The sequence below is a fragment of the Leptodactylus fuscus genome, chromosome 1, assembly GCF_031893055.1.
Source record: "Leptodactylus fuscus isolate aLepFus1 chromosome 1, aLepFus1.hap2, whole genome shotgun sequence".
Taxonomy (NCBI): Eukaryota; Metazoa; Chordata; class Amphibia; order Anura; family Leptodactylidae; genus Leptodactylus; species Leptodactylus fuscus.
In genome coordinates, this window is record NC_134265.1 from 113,022,384 (window position 1) to 113,048,053 (window position 25,670).

Below are 25,670 nucleotides of genomic sequence, written 5' to 3' on the forward strand. Positions count from 1 at the left end.
CTTTAAAGGAGAACTTGGATAACTTGTAAATATATGGTTATTTTTGTATAACTGTCTTATATGCACACACAAATTGTAGTGAATCACTGGCCTTAGTGGTGATCCTTAAAACAGAATAAATACTAAGCGCAAACATATACCAAAAATATAGATACATTTATTAATATTTCACAACAATACAAAAATTAATCAATGCAACAATAAACAAAATTACAACACTGAGGACAAGAGACAGATATAAAATGTATAGTCTCCACTACAATGAATGGAATGGAAAGATGGATAGAGGGGGTAACCACTATATAATTGGTTTCCCTTTGGAACATACAATCAAACCACATAAGGGAAAAATCAATCTAGGTAAGCATATAACATAGAGCAAGTATAAATTATACCATACTAGTGGGACAGCGCATAATAAATAAGCGACAATTTAATTAAAACTCTGCTGTCACACACTATATGTAAAGTGGCAATGCTATAATAACAGTATAAAGCAACTCAAGGTATGAGCTTACCCATAGTCATGATGAAAATAACATGGCTGACCCCCTCACATACATCACAATAAATACCCTGACGTGCGTTTCGTCTTATTAAGAGTTACTGATGAAGTAACCTCCCTGTTTACCCCCTTATATATTGCCCATTATTATTATTATTATTAGTAGTATAATGCCACAGGTGTTTCCTTATTAAAAGGTAAAAAAGGGTAAAATGAAAGGTGGGGTTTTAATACCTGGGATCCCCAGGATCAGCTGTTTGAATGAACAGTGGTACCTGTGTAAGCGCTGTGACCCCTTCTCTGTTTACACCTTGTCATTCATCTTATAGCGGCCATGTAATGTACACAAATTCCAAGTTCAGAACAGCACCAAAAAATAACCTGACTCGGCTGGTGGGTGAAAATCCTAATGATCCAGCATGTGATCCACGGTAAGTAATGCAAAAAATGGACAGCACTCCAAAACTGTTAATAAAATGGGTGAAGATTTATTCCATTGCATGGAGAAAGGAGATTTCTGCGAACCACCAATGGGAACAATAATCAGATGCCCGACACGCATTTTGCCAAAGACAGCTTCGTCAGGAAGCCTGGTCTCTTAGTTTTTTTCTTTTAGTATAGCATGTGATATAAACAGGTGCTCAGTGGGGTTCACTTATCTCTTATTGATGATCTATTGTATCGATGTGTAAAAAGACGCGCGTTATACGAACATGCCATTGAGCTCAATGGCTAACTACATTTTACACGTGTATTTTTACACGTGTAAAATGTACAGAATACACCGAATGAAGGGGTCCTAACTGACATGTTTTTTCCTGCGAGTCACTACATGGGCCTTACTCTTAATAAAGCTCAAGTGTCACCTTAATTAAATTAATTGCCCCTTATATTATGCCCCTGATATAAATAATTCCCCCCTAATAAATGGTCATCCCTTATGTTCAATATGATCCCTTATATAAATGATGCCCCCTAATGAACCCTTATATAAATGATGCCCCCTTATGTAAATAACCTCCTCCTTGTATCCATAATGTCCCTAATACCCCTCATATAAATGACCCCCACTATCATCATAATGCCCCCTAATGAATCCTCCCTTATAGTTATAATTCCCCCTATCAACCCCCTTATACTATTATACCTACATCTGCACTAAAAAAAACTAAACAAAAAAACCCAATTATACTTACTTGTGATCCTTTGGTGAATGGAGTCGCTGACTCCTCTCTGTCCACGCATAAGACATTTGTGTCTTAGCATACAAGTCGTGATACTATGATGTCATTGCACCACCTATGCTGAGATACAGATGTCTTCTGTCTGTGGTCTCGGTGTCTTGTAAACCGCAGGCCTGAAATGGTTTTCAGTTTACAAGACAGTTAAGTTGCAGGATGCGTTTAACTAGATTGGTGTCTGCAAATACTGATCTAGTTAAAAGTAAAGCATGTTTTAATGGCGAACCCGGGTTAGGCCCCACAGGCTCAGTGGGCCCGGGGCAGCTGTCTCCTCTGCTCCCTCGCTGCTCATGGCTCTCACTGTTCCCTCCCATGTGACACAACCTTGCATACAGTGTCCAATCTCTGTGTATGGGAAGACGACCAGTGGATGGGAAGACCACTGCACTTACTCTGAAAAAATAAATAATGTGCGTGTTTCCCAAACTTTTTCAGAGTAAGCAAAGTGTTCTTCCCCTCCTCTGGACATCCTCCTCTGCATTTCCACCCTGTGTGGTTGTTGGGAACCCCTGCCGCTCATAACATCTCCAGTGTACATCACTTCTTGTACTGTCATACACTCCTAAGGACTGTTGGAGTCGACAGAAGTTGGTTGCTCGGTGCATTTTCTGTTGGTCAATCTCTTTGTATGGATACTGGTGCGGCTGTGTGTAAGTAGGTGATAAGTACCTGATAGGAGGATATGGGTAATGTGCGGTCCCTCTAATGCAGCGGTGTGAGTGTGCGGCAGTGGCAGCTACAAGTCACAAAAAAATGGCCATGGGCATTTACAGTCGGCTCTGCCCGATGGCAGAGCCGACTGCGCATGCGTAGAAGTTTGACTCCCAGCGCCTGAAGAAGATGTGGAGAGAGGCGGTTCCAAACGAAGATGGAGGCGGCGCTGGAGATTTCTATTGCAGCATTGGGCACGCCCCCAGTGCTGTTTGAGCACTGAGGACCGCCCCCAGTGCTGTGAGAAAATTAATTTGAATACCAAAGAAAACCGGAATTTCTACTGAATGGCAGCGCAGAGAAGACATCTAAAGGCAGGAGAAGAATAGTCTTTCTTAAGGCTATTCCTACGTGTTAGTGAGAAACAATAGCATTTTAATGATAGAATCCCTTTAAACAAAAAGAGGAACTTACCGTAAATGCTTTTTAGTTTAAAAACAAAACACAGCAACAGGAAATAAAATAATTACTAAAGAATAAAATAGAGAGCCACGCTAGACTAATGTGAATCCACCCCGATGTGATCAGTTGGGTGTCATTTTGCCCACTAATGGAGCCTGAGGACAAGTCCACAATATTGCTTCCCCAGATTTTAAAAAACAGTGACAGTTGGTCTATATGCTAAACTACCACTAGAGGGCACCAAACACTGAAGTGAGGGGAGGGGCTGTGAGGCCGATAAGGCCATCTTGCTTAAGGGAAAACATGGCAGTGCTCCTGACCAGGAGGTATAAGCTGCAGCTGAAGACGTTCTGTGTCCAGGGAGAGGGAGAACTATTATAAGTAGGTGATATTAGAAGTGCACTAACTGGAAGGAAAGCTGTGCGGACAACGGGGAGCTGAAAGCCGGAGCAGGCAGGACCGCCCCGGACGTGACGTCATACGGCTCCTATTTTGTTTGAATTTAATGGCGGTAAGGTGCGGGCTCCGGTGAGTGATTAGTGCGAGTTATTGTGTGAATGACGGCGGCGGGATTTACTATATGTGTATAGGCTTTGTAACACTTAGACGAGGGGGGTACAGTGATGTGTCCGGGACACTGCCCCATGTGGAAGAGGGGGTTACTGCCTGTCAGCTGGAGACTTGTCAGCTGGCTCTTCCGGTCCCTTGTAATAATACCTGTGTGTCTGTCATCTGCTGCAGTACATGCTAGTGGTCTGTATAGTGAGGGATCGCTCTGGATACATGTAGACTGTCGGCTCCCACCTATCTATCTGTATTGTACTTTCTATTAGACAGTGATGGGGAATGCTACTGTATCCAGGCTAGGAGCTCCAGACGGATACATTGTTGCATCTGTACAGCAGTGCATAGCACTAGGGCTCTGTACACATCTGGATTACATTGTTCTGCTCCGTCATAATCGCAGAATGACACAATGATGAGTGTGCCACTTTCATCACATGATGTCACCAGCTTCTGCTGGACTCTACTATAGACAATAGAGTCCACCGGGTGTCTGGAGCCTACAATGCAGACAACGCCACTGATGTGGCATATACAGACCATATTGACTACGCCATTGTAAATGCCGCCTACACAAAGTATGTGTTGTCATACAGTGGTTTTTGCTTGCTGTGATCACATTTTATGCCACAGCATGTCCGATTGGCATATTGCACCAGGTCTTTCCAAATAGAAGGTCAAGATATGGGAAAATATGAATAAATAGAAAAAAACTGATCAAATACTGACATTCTAATGCATCTACATATACATATCAAAGTCTGTTTTCTGCATGTTTACTTAAATTCTCATTGAGGCTAAGGCCACATGTTGCGGAAACTCAGCTGTTTTGTTGTTGTTGTTGCTGCACATTTTTCTGTGTCTTTCTGAGCCAAAACCAGTAGTGGATTGAGCAGGAGGGAGAAGTATAAGAAGTTCCTGTATATTTCTCATTCCTTCTGTAATCATTTTTGGCTTTGGCTCAAAAAAACTGCTGTGAAATCTCCAACCAAAAAAAAGCTGCATTTCCGTCAGGGGACTTGGCTGCTTTTGAGCTGCAAAATCTACAGCAGAGGACAGGCCTGCAGTAACTTCTACTCCTATTCAGGTAATCGGGCACAGCTGCTTGCAGTGCTCAGAGGCAACTGTATCTGCTTATCAGTGTAAGGAGCCCACACTGATCATATATATATATATATATATATATATATATATATATATATATATATATATATATATATATATATATATATATATACACTCACCGGCCACTTTATTAGGTACACCATGCTAGTAACGGGTTGGACCCCCTTTTGCCTTCAGAACTGCCTCAATTCTTCGTGGCATAGATTCAACAAGGTGCTGGAAGCATTCCTCAGAGATTTTGGTCCATATTGACATGATGGCATCACACAGTTGCCGCAGATTTGTCGGCTGCACATCCATGATGCGAATCTCCCGTTCCACCACATCCCAAAGATGCTCTATTGGATTGAGATCTGGTGACTGTGGAGGCCATTGGAGTACAGTGAACTCATTGTCATGTTCAAGAAACCAGTCTGAGATGATTCCAGCTTTATGCCATGGCGCATTATCCTGCTGAAAGTAGCCATCAGATGTTGGGTACATTGTGGTCATAAAGGGATGGACATGGTCAGCAACAATACTCAGGTAGGCTTTGGCGTTGCAACGATGCTCAATTGGTACCAAGGGGCCCAAAGAGTGCCAAGAAAATATTCCCCACACCATGACACCACCACCACCAGCCTGAACCGTTGATACAAGGCAGGATGGATCCATACTTTCATGTTGTTGACGCCAAATTCTGACCCTACCATCCGAATGTCGCAGCAGAAATCGAGACTCATCAGACCAGGCAACGTTTTTCCAATCTTCAATTGTCCAATTTCGATGAGCTTGTGCAAATTGTAGCCTCAGTTTCCTGTTCTTAGCTGAAAGGAGTGGCACCCGGTGTGGTCTTCTGCTGCTGTAGCCCATCTGCCTCAAAGTTCGACGTACTGTGCGTTCAGAGATGCTCTTCTGGCTACCTTGGTTGTAACGGGTGGCTATTTGAGTCACTGTTGCCTTTCTATCAGCTCGAACCAGTCTGGCCATTCTCCTCTGACCTCTGGCATCAACAACGCATTTCCGCCCACAGAACTGCCGCTCACTGGATGTTTTTTCTTTTTCGGACCATTCTCTGTAAACCCTAGAGATGGTTGTGCGTGAAAATCCTAGTAGATCAGCAGTTTCTGAAATACTCAGACCAGCCCTTCTGGCACCAACAACCATGCCACGTTCAAAGGCACTCAAATCACCTTTCTTCCCCATACTGATGCTCGGTTTGAACTTGTAGGAGATTGTCTTGGCCATGTCTACATGCCTAAATGCACTGAGTTGCCGCCATGTGATTGTCTGATTAGAAATTAAGTGTTAACGAGCAGTTGGACAGGTGTACCTAATAAAGTGGCCAGTGAGTGTATATATATATATATATATATATATATATATATATATATATATATATATATGGATAACTCTGGTGTATGTGTGTGTATATATATATATATATATATATATATATATATATATATATATATATATATATATACACTCACCGGCCACTTTATTAGGTACACCTGTCCAACTGCTCGTTAACACTTAATTTCTAATCAGACAATCACATGGCGGCAACTCAGTGCATTTAGGCATGTAGACATGGTCAAGACAATCTCCTGCAGTTCAAACCGAGCATCAGTATGGGGAAGAAAGGTGATTTGAGTGCCTTTGAACGTGGCATGGTTGTTGGTGCCAGAAGGGCTGGTCTGAGTATTTCAGAAACTGCTGATCTACTGGGATTTTCACGCACAACCATCTCTAGGGTTTACAGAGAATGGTCCGAAAAAGAAAAAACATCCAGTGAGCGGCAGTTCTGTGGGCGGAAATGCGTTGTTGATGTCAGAGGTCAGAGGAGAATGGCCAGACTGGTTCGAGCTGATAGAAAGGCAACAGTGACTCAAATAGCCACCCGTTACAACCAAGGTAGCCAGAAGAGCATCTCTGAACGCACAGTACGTCGAACTTTGAGGCAGATGGGCTACAGCAGCAGAAGACCACACCGGGTGCCACTCCTTTCAGCTAAGAACAGGAAACTGAGGCTACAATTTGCACAAGCTCATCGAAATTGTACAATTGAAGATTGGAAAAACGTTGCCTGGTCTGATGAGTCTCGATTTCTGCTGCGACATTCGGATGGTAGGGTCAGAATTTGGCGTCAACAACATGAAAGCATGGATCCATCCTGCCTTGTATCAACGGTTCAGGCTGGTGGTGGTGGTGTCATGGTGTGGGGAATATTTTCTTGGCACTCTTTGGGCCCCTTGGTACCAATTGAGCATCGTTGCAACGCCAAAGCCTACCTGAGTATTGTTGCTGACTATGTCCATCCCTTTATGACCACAATGTACCCAACATCTGATGGCTACTTTCAGCAGGATAATGCGCCATGTCATAAAGCTGGAATCATCTCAGACTGGTTTCTTGAACATGACAATGAGTTCACTGTACTCCAATGGCCTCCACAGTCACCAGATCTCAATCCAATAGAGCATCTTTGGGATGTGGTGGAACGGGAGATTCGCATCATGGATGTGCAGCCGACAAATCTGCGGCAACTGTGTGATGCCATCATGTCAATATGGACCAAAATCTCTGAGGAATGCTTCCAGCACCTTGTTGAATCTATGCCACGAAGAATTGAGGCAGTTCTGAAGGCAAAAGGGGGTCCAACCCGTTACTAGCATGGTGTACCTAATAAAGTGGCCGGTGAGTGTGTATGTATATATATATATATATATATATATATATGGATAACTCTGGTGTATGTGTGTGTGTGTATGTATATATATATATATATATATATATATATATATATATATATGGATAACTCTGGTGTATGTATATATATATATATATATATATATATATATATACACACACACCCGATACATATTACATTTTTGTCTTTTGGCCAACAGTCTGCTATGTCAAATCAAATAGGCATTATTGGCACGTCCAAATAGATATTTGGCATTGCCAAAGCTAGTAAAGTGTGTGGTGGGGGAGTTGGAGTCGAGGGGGAGAGTATGGGGGGTGTGTGTGTGGCTGATTTGGGGTATAAGAGTCAGTGGAGTCTTATCTTCCTCTTGTTTGGTGACAGCTGGACACGTATTGGGCAGTGATCTCCATAGTGGCCTCTTCTTCTCCCAGTGGGATGTATGATGCTGTAAATGGTCATCATCCTCAATATTTTTGGCTTGCTGTTGGATGAAAATACAAGTTGTGCACACTGTGTGTCATCACCCTAAGTGGGGTGATGCACTAAGTACCAAAAACAGTTATAACTGCAGTCAGTCCTTGGGGCTGTTACTTATATGTAAACGAAACATTGATTATGGTAATTCCAGGCTATTTCTCATTACTGGCCTTGTTCGCAACAAACCTTCAGGGCTTATTACTGTCCCTGTCTTCTGGCCCCACAGTCATGCTGAAAAAACCCCCATCACTACCACACCTATGTTACTCGTTCTTTTAATATCACCTTCTTGAGCGATACAACAATAAGTGACACCTGTGTAAAAATTACTAGAACGGAGAGGGAAAACCATTTGAAAATTTTATTTAGTAACACTTTGTGCTGTGAAGAAAACCTAAACAAACATGCAAGATGTGAAAAACAGACACATTTTCCCTTCTTTTTTTGTTTACATGGAAAAATAAAAACTATATAAAAGAAAAGCCCTATGTATCACAAGCACCCCAAAAAACCTTAAAAATTATTAGTGACAACTCCTTTGGCCCAGAACTTTAGTGCAGCTATAATTGTATCCAGGTACATAATGTGTCTTTACCCTGTGAAAATTTGGTCTGCGTGTTGGCTGGATTTACTATTCTGAATAGTATGGATAAGGCTGGTCTTACACAACCGTATTGAATGTACAGTCTGCAACATAGACTCAGCAGACGTCCGTGTCCTGCCGCACTCGCCCATAAAGTTCTATGGGCGAGTCCGTGCAGTGCCGCAATTCATGGCCATTACGGACATATTCTATAAATTGCGGACCACGGTTGCAGCCCGGCCACACCACGGATAAAATATCAGGTGGTGTAAGAGGCCACATTAATATAATGTGTCCGCAATTGAAAACCCTAAATTGCAGACCATTTGCGGACTTACATTACGGCTGTGTAAGACCAGCCTAAGGCTGGTCTTACACGACCGTAGTTTTACACTGCAAATGGTCCGCAATTGCGGGTTTAAAATTGCGAACCATTTACGGTCCCATAGTTTTCTATGAGGCTTCTTACACCACTGTAGTTTTTGTCCGTGGTGTGGCGCGCCTCAACCGTGGTCTGGACAGTATACCGCATGTCCGTAATGGCCGTGTTTTTACGGCACGGAATGTCCCATACAAGTCTATTGGCACGTTCAGTTATGTGGATACACACTGAACATACATCAGTGTATATGCGCAATTGCGGATCCGCATAATACACACGGACCGTTGCAGATGCACTTTGCGGTTGGACACGGACGTCTGTGGAATGAGTTTTTAGAGTGAAATTTGTGTTGCGGATCCACAAATTGCAGACCACAAAAACCACTACGGTCGTGTAGGTCTTACACAACTGTAGTTTAAGACTGCAAATTTTCCGCAATTGCAGGTTTTAAATTGCGGACCATTTGCGGACCCATTGTTTTCTACGCATGTCTGTAATAGCCGTGTTTTTACAGCACGGACTGTCCCATACAAGTTTATGGGCGCGTGCAGTTATGCGGATAGACACGCTCATTATATGGTGTCTCAGTGAGCTGCAGGAACAATCACGAGCACAGCGCGAGGAACGAGTTCAGCGTCAGACCAGCTTGACAGCTGACGAGACGTCAGAGCATGCAGATCATTGACGCCAACAACACGCTCATTATATGGCGTCCCAGCGAGCTGCTGAGATGCTGGAACTAGAGATGAGCGAGTACTGTTCGGATCAGCCGATCTGAACAGCACGCTCGCATAGAAATGAATGGACGTAGCTGGCACGCGGGGGGTTAAGCGGCCGGCCGCCGTCAAAGCGGAAGTACCAGGTGCATCCATTCATTTCTATGGAACATGCTGTTCGGAACGGCTCGCTCATCTCTAGCTGGAACAAGTTCAGCAGCAGGACAGCTTGAGATCTGCCGAAACGCCGGAGCAGGCAAACCATCAATGGCAGCAATTTGAATATAGGCGGTCATTGACAACAACAACACGCAGACAAAGCCTCAGGCATAGGCTAGTTAACTATAAGTTAACTATTTTGCTAGGAGTCCTTGCCACCCTGCGACTTACTGTCCTGTACTGAGTGTGAGAGATAATATTTTCAGTGATTGCCCCAAATAAGCAATAAGAAGATGCTCACTAAGGATAGTGTAAACGCCACACAAAAACCGCTGCATTTTACAGTACTTGCAAAGTCCTATCTCTACATTGCAGAAAAATATCCGCAGCGGAGATGCTATGATTTAAAATCTCATTGTGTTTTTGTAAATCGCAGCGTGTCCATTATATCTACGGAAACACTAGCAAGTAAATCTCTGCCGACCTTTTGTGAAAAGTGCTGGTGGAAAAACCATGATGCGTATCAGCGGTGGTTTTTCCCACAGCACGTTTTGGCTGCAACTCGCTATGTGGCGCCTTAGCCTAAAGGAGTTCATTAAAGCAGAACACATTCAGCGAATTTGCAGTCAGTTAACCCTCTGCGATTTACAGTTGCAACATAGTAGATGTGATTTTAGCAGATCCCCTCCACATGCTGCAGATTTTAAATGTCAATAAAAAGAAATGATTGCCCAATTTTGCCTGTCTGGCCAAGTTGTTAAAAAAGGGGCAAAAAAGAGTCCGAAATCCTAAGTGTTACCTTTTTAATAGGATTTTTTGTTCCAGAAATGTTGAAATTCAAAGTTGGAATCCGCGGTGGAACAGATGGTCTGTCTTCAGAGTCTCTTACCAGCAGAGCTACACGGCTCCATAACTTTTTCCAGGTACTGTCTTCACCTGCAATGTTAGAAAGTAAGGCTACATATATGACTTTTTTTTTTTTTTTTTTTACAGACAGGGCAGCATTAATTTCATATGACCGTTATTTTTGCCGGGCCATTTTCGTGGATCCCTCTATACACTGAATTGTATAGGGGGTTCTGTTAAAATGGGTGCACCTAAGGTGCAAAATGGCCATGAAGATTTTATGTTTTTCATGACCATTTTGGACAACTTTTACGTGTGCATTTAGCCTTATTCTACACTACGATTTACTGTGGATGCTGCATGGCAATTTGACAATAAAAAGGAGTTTAACAAATCTTTTGATATTGTAATAAATGTATGAATACGTACATGTAGAAAATGAAGGGAGGTATTAGTACAAATCACAAGGATATAGGGTGAGAAATTACTGTCAGTACTTGTATTTTATTGAATGATATTCTTTTAGCTTCATTTCTACACATCGGGGCAGATAACCTAATACTAGTTTTGGTAAAATTTTTGGTGTGCAGTGTTTCAGGTTAAGCTCTGCCATTTTTTTTTGCAAACCCCACTCACTTATCAAGCAACACTTGTGGCATAAAGAATGCACACCAGCGTTGTGTTGGATTTTCTTTAGTTTACCTGTCTCATCATTCTTCAGAGGCATCACTCACCATTAGTAGCAGTGATGTGTACTTTTTATAATGTTATTATTATTATTATTATTATTGTTTGTTTATATAGCATCATTAATTCCATGGTGCATTACATTTGGGGTTTACACACAACACACAATATATACAGACAAATATTATACTAACAGTGACCGACTGGCACAGTGGGATAGAGGGCCCTGCCCACAAGGGCTTACATTTTATGAGGGAAGACGGATAGAGACAAAAAGTCATTTTTTTTTCCATACCCTCTTTCTATTTTTTTTTAAAATAATTTTTTGCATTTTTTTTGCCCAAATAGGGCAATTTTTCAATTGATGATATAATACTGTAAAACTGAAAGACAGCCTATCAATTGCTGCCTCTAGGAAAGTTTAATAAACATGTGAGTCTTCTATAGGCCTCTAGCTACCTTGGCATCTCATTGGCACATCACAACCAACCCTGTGGCGTTATAACGGGATCCCTCTGTCCAATCACTTAGATTCCATGCAACCTGCACTCTATTCATACAGTGAATACAGGACTCCTTTTCTCATATCTGGTGGGAGTCCAGCAGTCAAACTCCACGATACTACCAGTTATCCTTTAGCCATTGGATAGGTGATCACTTGTAGTTACAAGTATACTCCTTCAATGGAAACCCCTGAAAGCAGATTTAATCAGTCGTAAAAAGTTGCATTTGTGAACACAGTCTTATAGGATTTGCAGTGAACCTCTTCACAATAAACTTGGAAGCAAGACATGGAACAGAAGGCTAGGTTTGCATGTAGTATGTACATAACTCAGTTTATAATCCTACTGTAATATTGCTCAGTGATGCTGTGGTTCTTTATCAAGTTATATTTCTTTTTAGGGAAAGTCATCATATCTGTCCCCTTTGCAACAACAATTGTCTACTCTAACTAGGGAAGGTCTTCTGGATTCCTTGTTGGTCCTCTTTGAAGAATGCAACAGTCCAGCATTGATGAAGATTAAACATGTCTCTAACTTTGTCAAAAAATGTAAGTTTGGATCTGATTTCTTGGAATCTTCCTTCCTTATTCATCAAAACGAGAAAATCACAAAATTACTAGTTATACGACTATGATAAATAAAGCCTACTGTAAATGGCTTACTATATATATATATATATATATATATATATATATATATATATATATATATATGTAGATTCACACTGAAGGCATCAAAACTATGAAATAACACATGTGGAATTATATACTTAACAAAAAAGTGTGAAACAACTGAAAATATGTCTTATATTCTAGGTTCTTCAAAGTAGCCACCTTTTGCTTTGATTTCCTATAGTCAAAGGAAAGTTGTTTTTTTTTTCTTTTTCTTTTTAAAGTATATTTTCAGTATGCATTACCAAGTAAGCCTTTAAGTTAAAAGAAAATGGCCTCATGAAGTTCCTTCACAGCACTTCTCTGCAAAGTAATTCTTCTGACCAGGAAACTACAGAACCTCATTCATTGGTCTGAGGAATTTCAACTTGCCCATCTTCAATGAGTCCAGAGTTGCAGGGACCTTAGTTCTCAGGTTCCGGAGGTTCCCAAGGTTGAATGCCTCTCCGGTCATAATTCTCACATTGGCATATACCATTAGGGTACTGCAACACTTGGACGATTTACTGCAGATTTTACTTGCCGATTTGAGCAGCTAAAGTCTTTAGTGCAGATTCAATAAGTTTTACCCACATGCTGGAGACATAGTGGAGCATTTACTAATATTTCCTAAGCTTTATTTACACAGTGCAGACTTAGACTATATGATTTTCAAATGTGCCAGATTTATCACAGTGCCTTATTGTGGATGATAAATCTATTGCTTCTTGTAACTGTGTATGAGTTGGCTTACTTTGTACCACAATTTGCATTGGAATTCTATTGCAGTTTTTGTGCATATTGACTCATTATATAGGGCCATTTCCATATATGAATTTATGGATATATCCATATAGACCAAAAATGTCTGTTTAATAAGGGGATCAACCCGTGTTTGATGCTGCAGTGTAGTGATAGATGGCTGTAGATGCGCAGGGCTTTCTATTCACTTGTATGGTAGTAGGTGAATTCCATACTAAATGCACAATTCTTATTTTGCTGTAGATTCCAAGTGTGATCTTATCCTTAAAGTTAAGCTGGCCATGAGTGTTAAAAATTCATGGCTGGACAATGTCTATACAGAGTCGGGAATTCTGATATTTGTTTTAGATGCTTAGCTAAGCCATTACATTCAACAAGATTCTCTACTGTTTCCAATAGCGGCCAGCAGAATTGTGAATGCATTTTTTGATTATAACACCAGATGTAGCTTCGAGGGGTTTTCTGGAATTTAAATATCGACCTATCTTTAGGTTAGGTCAGCAATATCTGATTGGTGGGGTCCAACTCCAAGAACGTTCACAGATCAGCTGATTGAATCGGCAATGGCTTCCACATTACAGGTCAATGACGTTGTGTTTATTAATTACTGTATGTGGCCTATGTCTAGCTCAGTCTTTTTCAAGTGAATAGGTCTAAGCTGCAGCACTAGGCACACTGTACGGTGCTGTGATTGGTGAGCAGTGAAGAGCCCGAATTCAGCAGTTTCTTCAAACAGCTAATCCGTGGGGTGCCAGGTATCAGACCACCTTACCCCATATTGATTTGTCCTAGGGATAGGTTGTTGATATCTCAGTCCTAGAAAGAGAATTTATGACCAGTGCCGGATACCTAATGCTTTGTACTTCTAGAGAAGCCCCCCCTATTTTGTATGTAAATCAGATACAGTGAAACCTCTTTGGGCTGACCCACATTTGTACATAAAAATGGACTTTTATATGGTTGGTCCTCTTAAAGAAAAAAATTTGCAGAATGTACAGTCCTACCAAAACCCCAAATAAGAGTCAAATAATAACAATGTATTTTGTGCTTTGTACAACATCAGCGTATTACATATACAGTAAATGGATTTAGACTAGGACTAATAAAACTGTGGCAAACTCCAACCAGTAAATAGAGTCCCAGTCACATTTGGCCAGTGCAACTAACTAAAGCTAAGTAACTAATACCCTTGAACTACAAAAAGGAGACCCAGTCTTTTGGAGAGCTTTCACTGTAATTACCTAGAGTAAGTAATTGTGTTTATTTTGATACAATTACCAAGCACTGGAGTAAAGCAGAAAGACACAATGGGAAAAATGTACACCTTCATCCACACCATTTTTTAAATGTAAATGTAAATGTGGCACCTCTTTGGTGCATGGCCTTTTTTGTGTCAAAAGTGGTGCCTCCTTGTTAGATCCATGCCCTGCTTGCCACTTTTTTCCCTCAAAAGTGGATGGGGCATGGCGGAGACCAACATATGCACTAAAATTCAATCCAGAAAACCTCAAAATAACATCTCACTCCAGTGGAGAAATTGATAAAGGATGTATTCCCAGACTCCACCGATTTGTTACTTTTTGGGCTCATATGATAAGCTGTTTCCTTTTTACATTTCTTACAATTCCAATGTTAGCATCATAATACAATACATCCTTGTTTTTTTCCCCCAGATTCTGAAACCATTGCTGAATTGCGTGAGCTGCAACCCAGTGTTAAAGATTTTGAAGTTAAAAATGTTATTGGACGGGGGCATTTTGCAGATGTACATGTTGTCAAGGAGAAGCTTACTGGAGATATATTTGCTATGAAAGTAATGAAGAAGAGAGCACTTCTCGCACAAGAACAGGTTTTTCTTTTTATTTATTGGGAAGGCTGTGATTTGGGGGCTTAACTAGTGATGCATTATGGTCTTTGGTATAGTAAATATTACTCACCTCCTGCATGACTTCCATTCAATGACGTTTGCCTGGGATCAAACATCACTATAATTGGTGCACTACTTCCTTTGTACCCTTCCTCTGTTTCCTGCATACATAAGAACTTTAGTTGTTTGGCTGTCATAGAAGACAGTGTGGCCACTCTGAAAGCAGAAGTTGCCAAGCATGTGCAGCTGTCTTGAAATGGGGCTCCTGTGGATATGCCATACATGTCAGCAATGGAAGTACTTTAACTCCTTCCCGACATTTGACTTTTATGTACATCAATGTAATGTTGGGCGAAGGAAAAGTAGGTGGCTCAGGAAATGAGCTTTCTCCATACTGCATATAGTGTATGCTGGCTGTATTATAGAGCTAGTACCTGCTGTTAACAGCCACAAATGGTGCAAAAACATCTGTTAATCACTTAGATGGTGCAGTCAATTGTGACATTGGAGTCATTGAACCAATTCATTTTTATTCCAATTTCATCCTTCCCCAATTCTTCCTAATACATTGAATGGAGCACTAAATGGTGCCATCAGGAAGAACAATTTGTCCTGCTGAAATCAAGCCCTCGTACAGCTGTGTAAACTGAAAAAAAACCCCCAAAAACAAACCCCCCCCCCATATTTTTAAAGATAAGGAAATGAAAAATTGGAAAGGGTTAATAGAAGGGTCATAGGTCTCTAACCATGAGTATGGATTAAGGACAAACTATTAAAATGTGTTTTACTGATTTTTATCTCTCCATTTTGTTTAGGTTTCTTTTTTTGAAGAAGAACGAAATATACTAAGTAATCATAATAGTCCCTGGATACCTGCACTTCAATATGCCTTCCAGGACAGAGATCACCTTTACCTAGTAAGTGATAACTCAAATGATTGCAAAAATAAATGACTACAGATGTCAAATAGAAATAATTTTTAATTGTGCAAATCTGTCAGCTGTAAGGAAGCATATTAATACTTAATGTTAAAGCAATCTGATAACTGATCAGAACTAGGAGCCATACAAAAGGTCTGGGTTATAAAACTTGCTTAACCCTTTTTTCGATCATTACAGCGGGTGCAAGGAAGAACTCAGGAGTTGAGCCCATACAATATTACATGAGTGCTAGTTGTATTGCCCTCAACTATAGGTAACAGTTGTGAATGGTGACAGTACCCTGTAAACCCTTTAGATGCTGTTGTTTGTTGCAAATGTGGCACCTAAAGGGTTGTAAATCGGCCTTCTGGCTGTTCTCTTATTCATTAGCATGACATCTGTGGGCATATTGAAGGACTGTCATTGTATTGATCTATCACAGACTGCCTTAGGCAGCCAGTAATAGTATAATATTATGCCATACAGAAGTACTGCATTACATTGTATTATCCATCATACAACTGATCACTCCTAGGTTGACTAAAAATTAAAAGTAAAAAAAGAATGAACAGAAAAAATTTCAAATTACCCCACTCTTTGCCATTTTAAAGGATCCTATACTGGTAGCTTATGTAAATTGAACACTTTTCCTAAATCTATTGCTTTAGCAATGCTGCTTTGTTTCCTGCTATGTGAAATTATCCCTCCCATTGTTTGCACAGCGTTTCCATAGAGCCAGACCTGTGTGATAGAAAAGTGACACCACTCACTGTTATCTACAGCTCTGTCAGGACAACCAGTTTGCTGAGAAAGCCCTGATAGGGCATGATGCTTTTTTTCCTGCTAGCTGAGAAAAATCGCTAGTGGGAAAAAAAGCAAAGGACTCCCATTGAAATGAATGGGAGACGTTTTTGCAAGTGGATTTTGAGGCAGATTCCACGTCAAAATCTGCCTACAAAATACTCTGTGTAAACATACCCTAATTGGTATAGTTATTTCCAAATATGCCCAAACTAATAAGACCTAAAAGTAAATAACCTATGTAGAATATCACACTCCCTGTCTGTGTGCAAAAGAAGCTCAGTATGCACTATTTCTGTCTAGTTTGCGGACTTCTGCATGTATGAAAAATCATCTGTTTGTTATGGATGCAGCTTAGACAGTTTTTCATGGCTGATGTTAATCAGATATTACAATGTATGAGAAATTTGAGGTGTAAACTATTTTATATCATGCATATTCTTTGATAAAACTGTAAAACTATTAGTACTGTTGTGTGTATGTGATAGAAGAGCAGTACAATAGGCCTGAGGCCAAAGTCACATGAACAGATTGGCTTCATGTAAACAGGTCTTATTAATTTTGCCCTTGTGACCCTATGTTTCTCTTTCTTTAATTATGTTTTTTTAGTAATGCTAAGTTCACACTAGCATTTGGGTTTCCATTCTTTGTGTCCGCTTGGTGACCTGTAAAATGGAAACCCTATTCACTTGAAAAGTGGACCCCATAGACTATAATGGGGTTCATTGACTTTCTTCCCAGTTCCCGCAGATTCTATACTGAAATCGGTGGAGAGAAAAGTCTTCCTTGCAGGCCTTTTCTCTCTGCCTATTTTAAGTGTAATGGGTAACTAAGTCCCCAAACACTAGTATGAACCTAGCGTAAATCTAATTTTTTTTACACAATCCATAACATTAAATAATTTCAGTCTGCCAAATCAAGTCTATAACCTTGTGAAAATTTTGCAGGTCATGCAGTACCAGCCAGGAGGAGACTTGCTGTCTTTATTGAATCGCTATGATGAGCAGTTTGATGAAAGTATGGCTCAGTTTTATCTGGCAGAAATAGTTCTTGCAATTCGCAGTGTTCACCAGCTGGGATTTGTACACAGGTAAGCATATGGGTGTGGTTGGCGAGGAATTTTATCACCATTTTTAATTTATTAAAACCAGGTATAGAAATAAATGACTTTTTTCTAATCTGATTTTATTTATGATTGTAGATTTGTTAGTCTGTCTATTTTTCGTCCATGATTATGGAGCCTGCCATCTCGCCTGAGCTCTTTTTCTGCTTTAAAGGCATTTAGTTGTAGTGAATTTTATAGATGTTATTTATGCAATGAGGGGGAGTAGATAAGCCATGATATCCATCTGTTCTCAGAAGTGGATGCAATGATGGGTCAATTGATTTATCTATAGAGGTGGAGTTTTTTTTTAAATTGTAATTGTGTGTGTTATGTAAATGAGGTGATTGCTGCAAAGCAAATCCCTATATGTCAGTCTACTAGCAGGCTTAATGGTCAGAGTAAAACATTGCGTAATACAGTACTTTTCTAAAAATATAGCTAGTGACATAGAAAATTTATAAAAAAAAAAAAAAAAAAATTGTCAAAAATTCTTTAAAAATATGTTAATATAAAAAAATAGGTAATTCTCTACTAATTTAATGATTTAACGATTTAATGCAAAGATTAACATAGATTTACTAATACTTCCTTAAAGAGGACCGTTCATGTTTTGGGGCACAGGCAGTTCTATATACTGCTGAATTCAGCGCAGTATCGGCTTTCCTGATCTGTGCTCCGGGTAAAGAGCTTTCGTTGCCGGTACCGTAGCTCTTTACAGTCAGAAAGGCGTTCCTGACAGTTTGTCAGGCTTGAATGTTAACCATTAACTGCAATGGATAAGTAGAACCACAAAAAACAGAGACACCATGAAAAGGCACAACATTACAAGGACACAGAAGAAAAGAAAGTTTGGAAATCAGCGGAATAGTAAAAATGGTTCCAAAGGAGCCACATCTGTTGGTGCGCTCTATCATCCTGTGGAAGCTCCGCCACCAAGCTCTCCATAGTGCGCAAGCTAAGGTTCTCCTTCAACCAAGAAAGGAGTGTTGGGGGAGTCGAGGACTTCCAAAGTCTCGGGATGACTTACCTTGCTGCAACCAGCATATTTTAGCACTTTTTTAGGTGAACCATGTCTTAATTCACACCCCTTCATAACTAAGCCATATCCCCTTCTCTCTAACCACTCCCTTTTTTTGGACAAAGAGAGAGTGTCTAAAACAATTAATAAATACGGTACAATTAATTTTGTCATATTTTCACTTTACTATTGCTATATCCTACCCAAGAGAAAGTAGGCTGCTCTAGACATATTGGTCTTACCAGATTAAAGTGTTTTTGTAGGAGTTGTGGTTTTGCATTATATTCAGTGAGTAGGAGTGCAGCAACTCTCTGGAGGAAACCTAGAGGCTTTGCACTAGTAGTTCTCGAACTGGTACTTGTCTTGGTTTCTAGATAACTCAACCAGATTCCTCCAGCTCTCATTCTGGGCTGGTGCTGAGCTGAGGCAGCCTGCTGGCTACCTCATGGTGGCTGAAGTCTTTCCCCCCGGGTAACACGCTAAAGTCTTCATCCCTCCTGAGCTTGGTGGAGATAGTAGTGCCCATGATGGTGACATAAGGAGTCAGGAGACTTATGGTTTTAGTGAAACAGATCATACATAACGTTATTTTAAAAAGAGCAGTAGCGCAGAGCAAACGGAGGTTCACTTCTTTTTGTATTGGACCACTGTGAGTATGGGGTGAGTCGGTAGATAATAGTGCCACAACAGCCTGTACTTTTGTTTCTTCTTTTGTAAATAGGGCAGATGGTCTGTGGCCCTTGCTCATCTTATCTTCATACTCCAGGAAAAGCACTCTTTTTCTTACTTTAGACTTCCAAGTCTCTAGGTAGCCATACCTTCTCTAACTCTACTGTAAGCTGCAGTGTAGCCATAATCTGACTCTAGCTCTCCTCCAGTAATCCTTACAACATTTCTCTGATAGGTGAAGACTCTTGGTATCCTTTCATATTCTAATATTACCTGTGAGGAACGTATCAAGACTCAATCCACTTGCTCACAGATTATGACATAAGACACGGCATATATACATTATGAGCATAATAAAAATATTTTGCAGTGTCCCATGGGATGCTGCAGGCACACACAACAAAGTAGTTACACCGAGACGTCAATTTAATCATACAACTGTAGCACGCCGCACTCATGGGATGATGTGCACTCACAGAGTAGTCATAGCCACTAGGTGAACCGTACATTAGAGATACAGATAGTAGCCAAAGAGCACCCTCTAACTCTCCACAGGAAACTGGTGTCTTTATACAATTCAATACAGAAACATGATAATACGTTTACACAAAGTTTCATCCGAGTAGCATTTATTCTGGATGGCAGAAGTGTAAATGTTAGCGTGGCACAGAACAATATATAAAGTCTCTGAGCAGTAGGTTTTTTACGCTTCTTCACAGCCCCCTTCACATGTACCTCAGGAAAGGTGCCCCTGGTAAAGTTTGTTCTTTAACAAAGTGCATTAGCATTTACATGTGAACAGTTAGAACCAGTCAGGATCACTGGATCGCCAAACAGAGAGGTAGTTACTTGCTTATGTGACTGTGATTCATTGTCTCCACTTCGGAAGACCGCATAGAGTTTGTCAGAAATAACAGCATTGTACCCAAACTGAACTGAGGTAGTGGTGCTCAAGCACTATTACTTATATGGTATTGTCCACTGCCTTAGACCAAGTGTACAGCCATAACTATATGGGCTCATGCCATCTTCAAACTCCATCCATGATACATCTCACAGACATCACAGGGTTCAGCTTCTCCTAAATGTGCCAAATACAAATAACTGGGCAGAGTATGTAACATGACGTGGCAGGGTTAAAGAACTGCTGGTGGAAAAACAAAGTACAGAATCCTCTTAACTATTTCACTACCACATCAGTACCCCACACTGAGGATGTATTACCACACAAATACTCTTCTACAGCAAGATGCTACCACAGATTCCCTTACTCATGTATTCTGTGTAGCAGTCACCTGCTAAATATAATTCTAACAGGTCTCTATGCCCATCTACATAAGGCCAAAACATGAGGGTTGCTTCCACCAGTTTACACAACAGAGGAATAGCAAAATGCCATGCTTTAATAGATGATCCAAAATTGTTATATTATGGGGAATGTACTTGCTAACTAAAACAGACATGTCAGGGGTGTTGACAGTTCCTCTTTAACACTCATTACTTATCACTAAATTGATAGGTTTTTATCTTAATCTGTTTTCCATGGTTACCAATCGTGAATATTTTTTTGCTGTTGCTATCTTTATATTATGTGACTGCATATGTGTTAATAGTTCTTAATTAAATAGCATACGAAAGCGCAGTTATTTGTGCATTGTGCGCTTAGATATGTTGCACAGTCTGCTGAAGATACAAAGGCTTAGCATATGTACCAGTTTCCTTTTGTTTTTTTTAAATCGGATCTGTTAATTGGAAATTGGTCACATGGTTGATTTTCTATACATTAAACATGTTTAATATCTTAAGACCAGTGTTAAAAGGAGTCTAAGTACAGAATTGAGATATAAACTAATCACAGTAGCTTGTAAGGCTTGTCAGCACAGTTTACAATTATGTATTTCTTATTCAGGATCACTGCTTGTCACAAATCGTCCTTTTATTCATATGCAAATGAGTGTGCACCACTTCTGGCCCTTAGATTGGTCCTTGGGAGAGAACATTCACTATTTGTGTCTGCTCTTAGCTTTGGTTTTATGTACAGGACACCAGTTCCATGGTCCAGGTACATTGTAGACTCCTATTTTTAGCATAAAATATGAGGCTCATCCCTCACAGTGACTTCCATCTAAAGATATGTAGAGTATTTGTGGTCCCTCTGACATGGGTGGAAACAACTAACAGACTCCCGAGGTATTTCCAAGTCACACAACCCTTTATATTATCACTTACATTAGAAAGCTTAAAGGGATTCTATCATTTGAAAAATACCTTTTTAAGTAATGCCACGTTGGAATAGGCTTTATAAAGCCTGCCGTGTCTGTGAATAACTTTCATATGCAAATTATGCTCAGGGAGCACAGGGGATGTTCCCCTGTGCTCCGAGCACACCATCGTCATTGCCACTCACCTCCCCTTGTTGCCTGTTCACTCCCTTCTGCATCTTCTCCTTTGCGTAGCATCAGACGCTGTTCTGTTCGAGATTGAAATCCTGAACGTGCGCAGAGCCAACTGCACATGCTCAGTCGGTCATTTTGCAGTGATCATTTGTGTAGTTCTATGGCATACTGAGTTACTGTGACCACCACAAAATGGCCGACGGAGCATGCACAGTATTTCAATTTAAACGTTTTAGCTATGATGCTCGTGATGACAAGATCTTGCAATGTGACGTGAAATGCATCACATGAAGATTTGGTTAGCTATTGTTGCAGTAACTTGTTCACATATACATAAGGACACGTTCACGTTTTTGTTCAGTGTCTCTAGTCTTTTCTTTCAAAATAGGTCCCAAATATGGAGCTAACGTTATACATTGGAACTATTCTCACATCCATAATTTATACAGCTGTATTTCTATGTGTATTATGCATTTTCATTAATGCAGTCTGCCTCATTGTATGGCAGACTTATTGTCCCCATCAGAAGCCAATAAATCTGTAATTGTGAACTGAATTTTACATCCTTTCGAGGTCAGTATTACAGATCAGTATTTGTATCAATCAGTATTACTGACAAGATTGATGGAAATACAGATGAAAAACACTGAAATCATGAGAAAGATTTAAATACAAAATATTGAAGTAAGTACAGCGCTAAATAAAGACAGTTGTAAAAGAAAAAAGTGTCAATGCAACTGAAACCCCTATTTTCTATCTCATTTTTTCAGGGGGATGGGTGCAGGAAAAGAATAAAGTTAGCCATACAGGTAAAGGGGTTATCTGACTTAAACATTACTAGGATATGCCATCAATGTAAGATTGGAGGGGTCTGAGTGTTGTGATCTCCGCCAGTCAGTAGACTAAAGATGCTACAGAAAAAGGCTAGGACCATGTGCCTTTGGCTCCAGTTGACTCCGCTGGGTTTTTTGGGGAGACCACATGGTCACTACTTATTTTGCAACAGGTCGTACATGTTGTAAATATGTTCTAAATGACTGTTGTGTTTTATTCAATAGAGATATTAAACCAGAGAATATTCTCATTGATCGCACTGGGCACATTAAACTAGTAGATTTTGGATCCGCAGCAAGACTGACATCAAATAAAGTGGTAAGTGCATGTGTTAAGAGTTATATCTACCTAATCCACATGTTTTGATGCCTTGTAAAATATATCATGATTTGCATTTCAGATGAATGCACAGCTGCCTATTGGAACACCAGATTATATGGCTCCAGAAGTGCTCATGGTGATGAATGGGGATGGAAAATCTACCTATGGCCTTGAATGTGACTGGTGGTCTCTAGGCATCATTGCTTATGAAATGTTTTATGGAAAATCTCCGTTTACTGAGGGGACAGCCACTAAAACATTCAACAACATCATGAACTTTCAGGTTACTATAATTTTTTTTTTCAGACTTATATATTAGATTCTTTTATCTATTAATTGTGGTTCATTGTTCCTACAGCGTTTCCTGAAGTTTCCAGATGAACCAAAAATCAGCAAAAATTTTCTTGATCTTATCCAAAGTTTACTTTGTGGACAAAGGGAGAGATTGAACTATGAAGACTTGTGCTGTCATCCATTTTTCACTAGCACTGACTGGGACAATATTCGAAATGGTAAGTGGTCAAAGTATTGTTTAATTGAATGCATATTTCCAGGGATGTGGCTAAACAAATCTGTTTGCTTAGGGAGCGTTCACACTACCATCGGCGTCCGACATCTAGTGTTCGATGCTAATGTCCGTGCAAAATCTTGCACGGACATTAGCATCGGACACTAGCTGTGTCCGTTACATTTTGCATTGATTTAAATGGACTTTTACTGTCTGTGGGTGTCCTTAACTGTCCGTTCACAAAGATGTCTGATTTTTCAAGCGGACAGCAAGAATTTTTTTTTTCAATGTTGGGTTGTTCCATCTCAAGGATCCTATTTGAACTGGTAGTTTATGTAAATTGAATACTTGAATACTTCCTAAATATATTGCTTTAGAAATACTGCTTTGTTTTCCCGCTATGTGACCACGGACCTAGAGGATAAGTGATGTCACTTACTCATTGCTCTTGCCATCAGGACAATCCTTCAACTTATTGCAGTTTGCTGATAAAGCCTGGTCTGTTATCTCTCTATGTAAACACACAGATAACACTGAGACCATTCTGTACAAGCATCTGCATATTATCTGATCTGTTTAAGTGTTTTGAGACTTCTCCAGTCATTTAGCAAGAGGGAGGGGATGGGAGGAGAAATACAGGAAGGTAGATGAAAAGAATGCAGCCAGACTGATGAAACACCGAGATGGAAAAACGCCTTTAATGTGCATATAAAACTATATAAATGCAGTTCAATAGCAAAGAAAAAAAGGAATTTTTCACAGCTCACCTAAAATTACAAAATTGTTAAACTGAAATGAAAATGATGCACGGAAATTTGATAACTGGGACTCCAGGGAATATGGTCTAACTGTAGAACTTTGATGTAAAATTCTAGCATTCAAAATATTAAATAAAATTTAAAGGGGTATACCCATCTCAAACATCTTATCTATGCTGGTAGCTTATGTAAATTTAAGACATTTACTACATATATTGCTTAAGAAATGCTGCTTTGTTTTCCTGCTATGTGAACTTATTCCTCCCATTGTTTACACTGCATTTCCATACCCACGGACCTGTGAGATAGGGCAAGTGATGTCACTTACTCACTGCTCTGCCGGCAGGACAAACAGTTCAGCTAGTTACAGTTTGCTGCTAAAGCAGAGTCTGTTATCTCTCTATGTAAACACACAGATAACAGAGTCAGTTCTCTACAAGCACGTATGCATGCATACCCCCTTTAAATGTTGTTAGTAGTGCAAATGAGAATCTCGGGCAAGATGGCAGCCTCCATAATTGTGTACATAAAGTATTATAAAAAAAAACAAAAACAAAAAACTACAGAGAAAATAAAAACAAAGGTGATATATTTCACTATTTGGTTTTTGATAAATAGATTGGCGACACATTCCCTTTAAGCACACTGGTCATTAAGGAGTTACTGTATCAGAAATTTATTTGTTTAGCTTGCATGAGGTTTTATAGAAACCTGAGTCATTGTGCTAGCAATGTCACAAAATGTGCAGTTTCCTAGGTAGCGCTGCTTTGTAAAGATTAAGGAAGTCAAACATGGTTAACAGTAAATATCCTTGTCATTGATGTGGCAAAAGATGCAGACTCACTTTACTGGTGGTTATTAATAGAGTTGAGCAAGTAGTGAAATATTCGATATTCGTTTCGAGTAGCCCCTCAATATTAGACTATTCGACCGAATATCGAATCCCATTATAGTCTATGGGGAAAAATGCTTGTTTCAGGGGAAACCATAATTCGACTAACGAGAGTCACCAAGTCCACAATGACACCCCAAAAAATGATGCCAACACCTCTGGAATGCAGCTGGGACAGCAGGGGAAGCATGCCTGGGGGCATCTAACACGCCCAAGTATTACCCCACTATCACAGCCTATCAACTAGACACTTTCCAAACTCAATAGAACCTCTATGGAAGATGGAAAAATACTTGGAGAACTTCTTTCCTCTACATTAATATGGACAGAAACACAAATTTAAATCTAAAGAAACATTAGCATGTGCTCATCACAATCCCTGACTTGATAGCTGCGTTAAGCAGGGTGCAGGGTACAACGCAGACCAGGCCCGAGCTCCAGGAACAGGTGTTACAAGGGCTAGCAGATGATGCTACTAGCTGCTTCTCCACCAGCCAGTCAGCCACTACCTCCAGTCGTGTTCATACCCAAGAGTCTGCCCCTCCTTCCTACCAACATGCCCAATCTTCCCAGCAG

The 25,670-nt window shown here is 40.2% G+C and overlaps 1 protein-coding gene across 1 annotated transcript in view; it reads left to right on the forward strand.

Moving 5' to 3' along the window:
* The first annotated feature begins 3,364 nt into the window (after nt 1-3,364).
* CIT (citron rho-interacting serine/threonine kinase) overlaps nt 3,365-25,670 on the forward strand; it is a 97,594-nt gene continuing 75,288 nt past the window's right edge. The window contains exons 1-9 of the mRNA XM_075276527.1: nt 3,365-3,387; nt 10,383-10,480; nt 11,994-12,141; nt 14,679-14,854; nt 15,688-15,789; nt 17,541-17,683; nt 22,840-22,933; nt 23,016-23,219; nt 23,295-23,448. Of these exons, the coding sequence (XP_075132628.1) occupies nt 10,385-10,480; nt 11,994-12,141; nt 14,679-14,854; nt 15,688-15,789; nt 17,541-17,683; nt 22,840-22,933; nt 23,016-23,219; nt 23,295-23,448 (1,117 nt within the window). The 5' untranslated portion in view covers nt 3,365-3,387; nt 10,383-10,384. The remainder of the gene's footprint in view (nt 3,388-10,382; nt 10,481-11,993; nt 12,142-14,678; nt 14,855-15,687; nt 15,790-17,540; nt 17,684-22,839; nt 22,934-23,015; nt 23,220-23,294; nt 23,449-25,670) is intronic.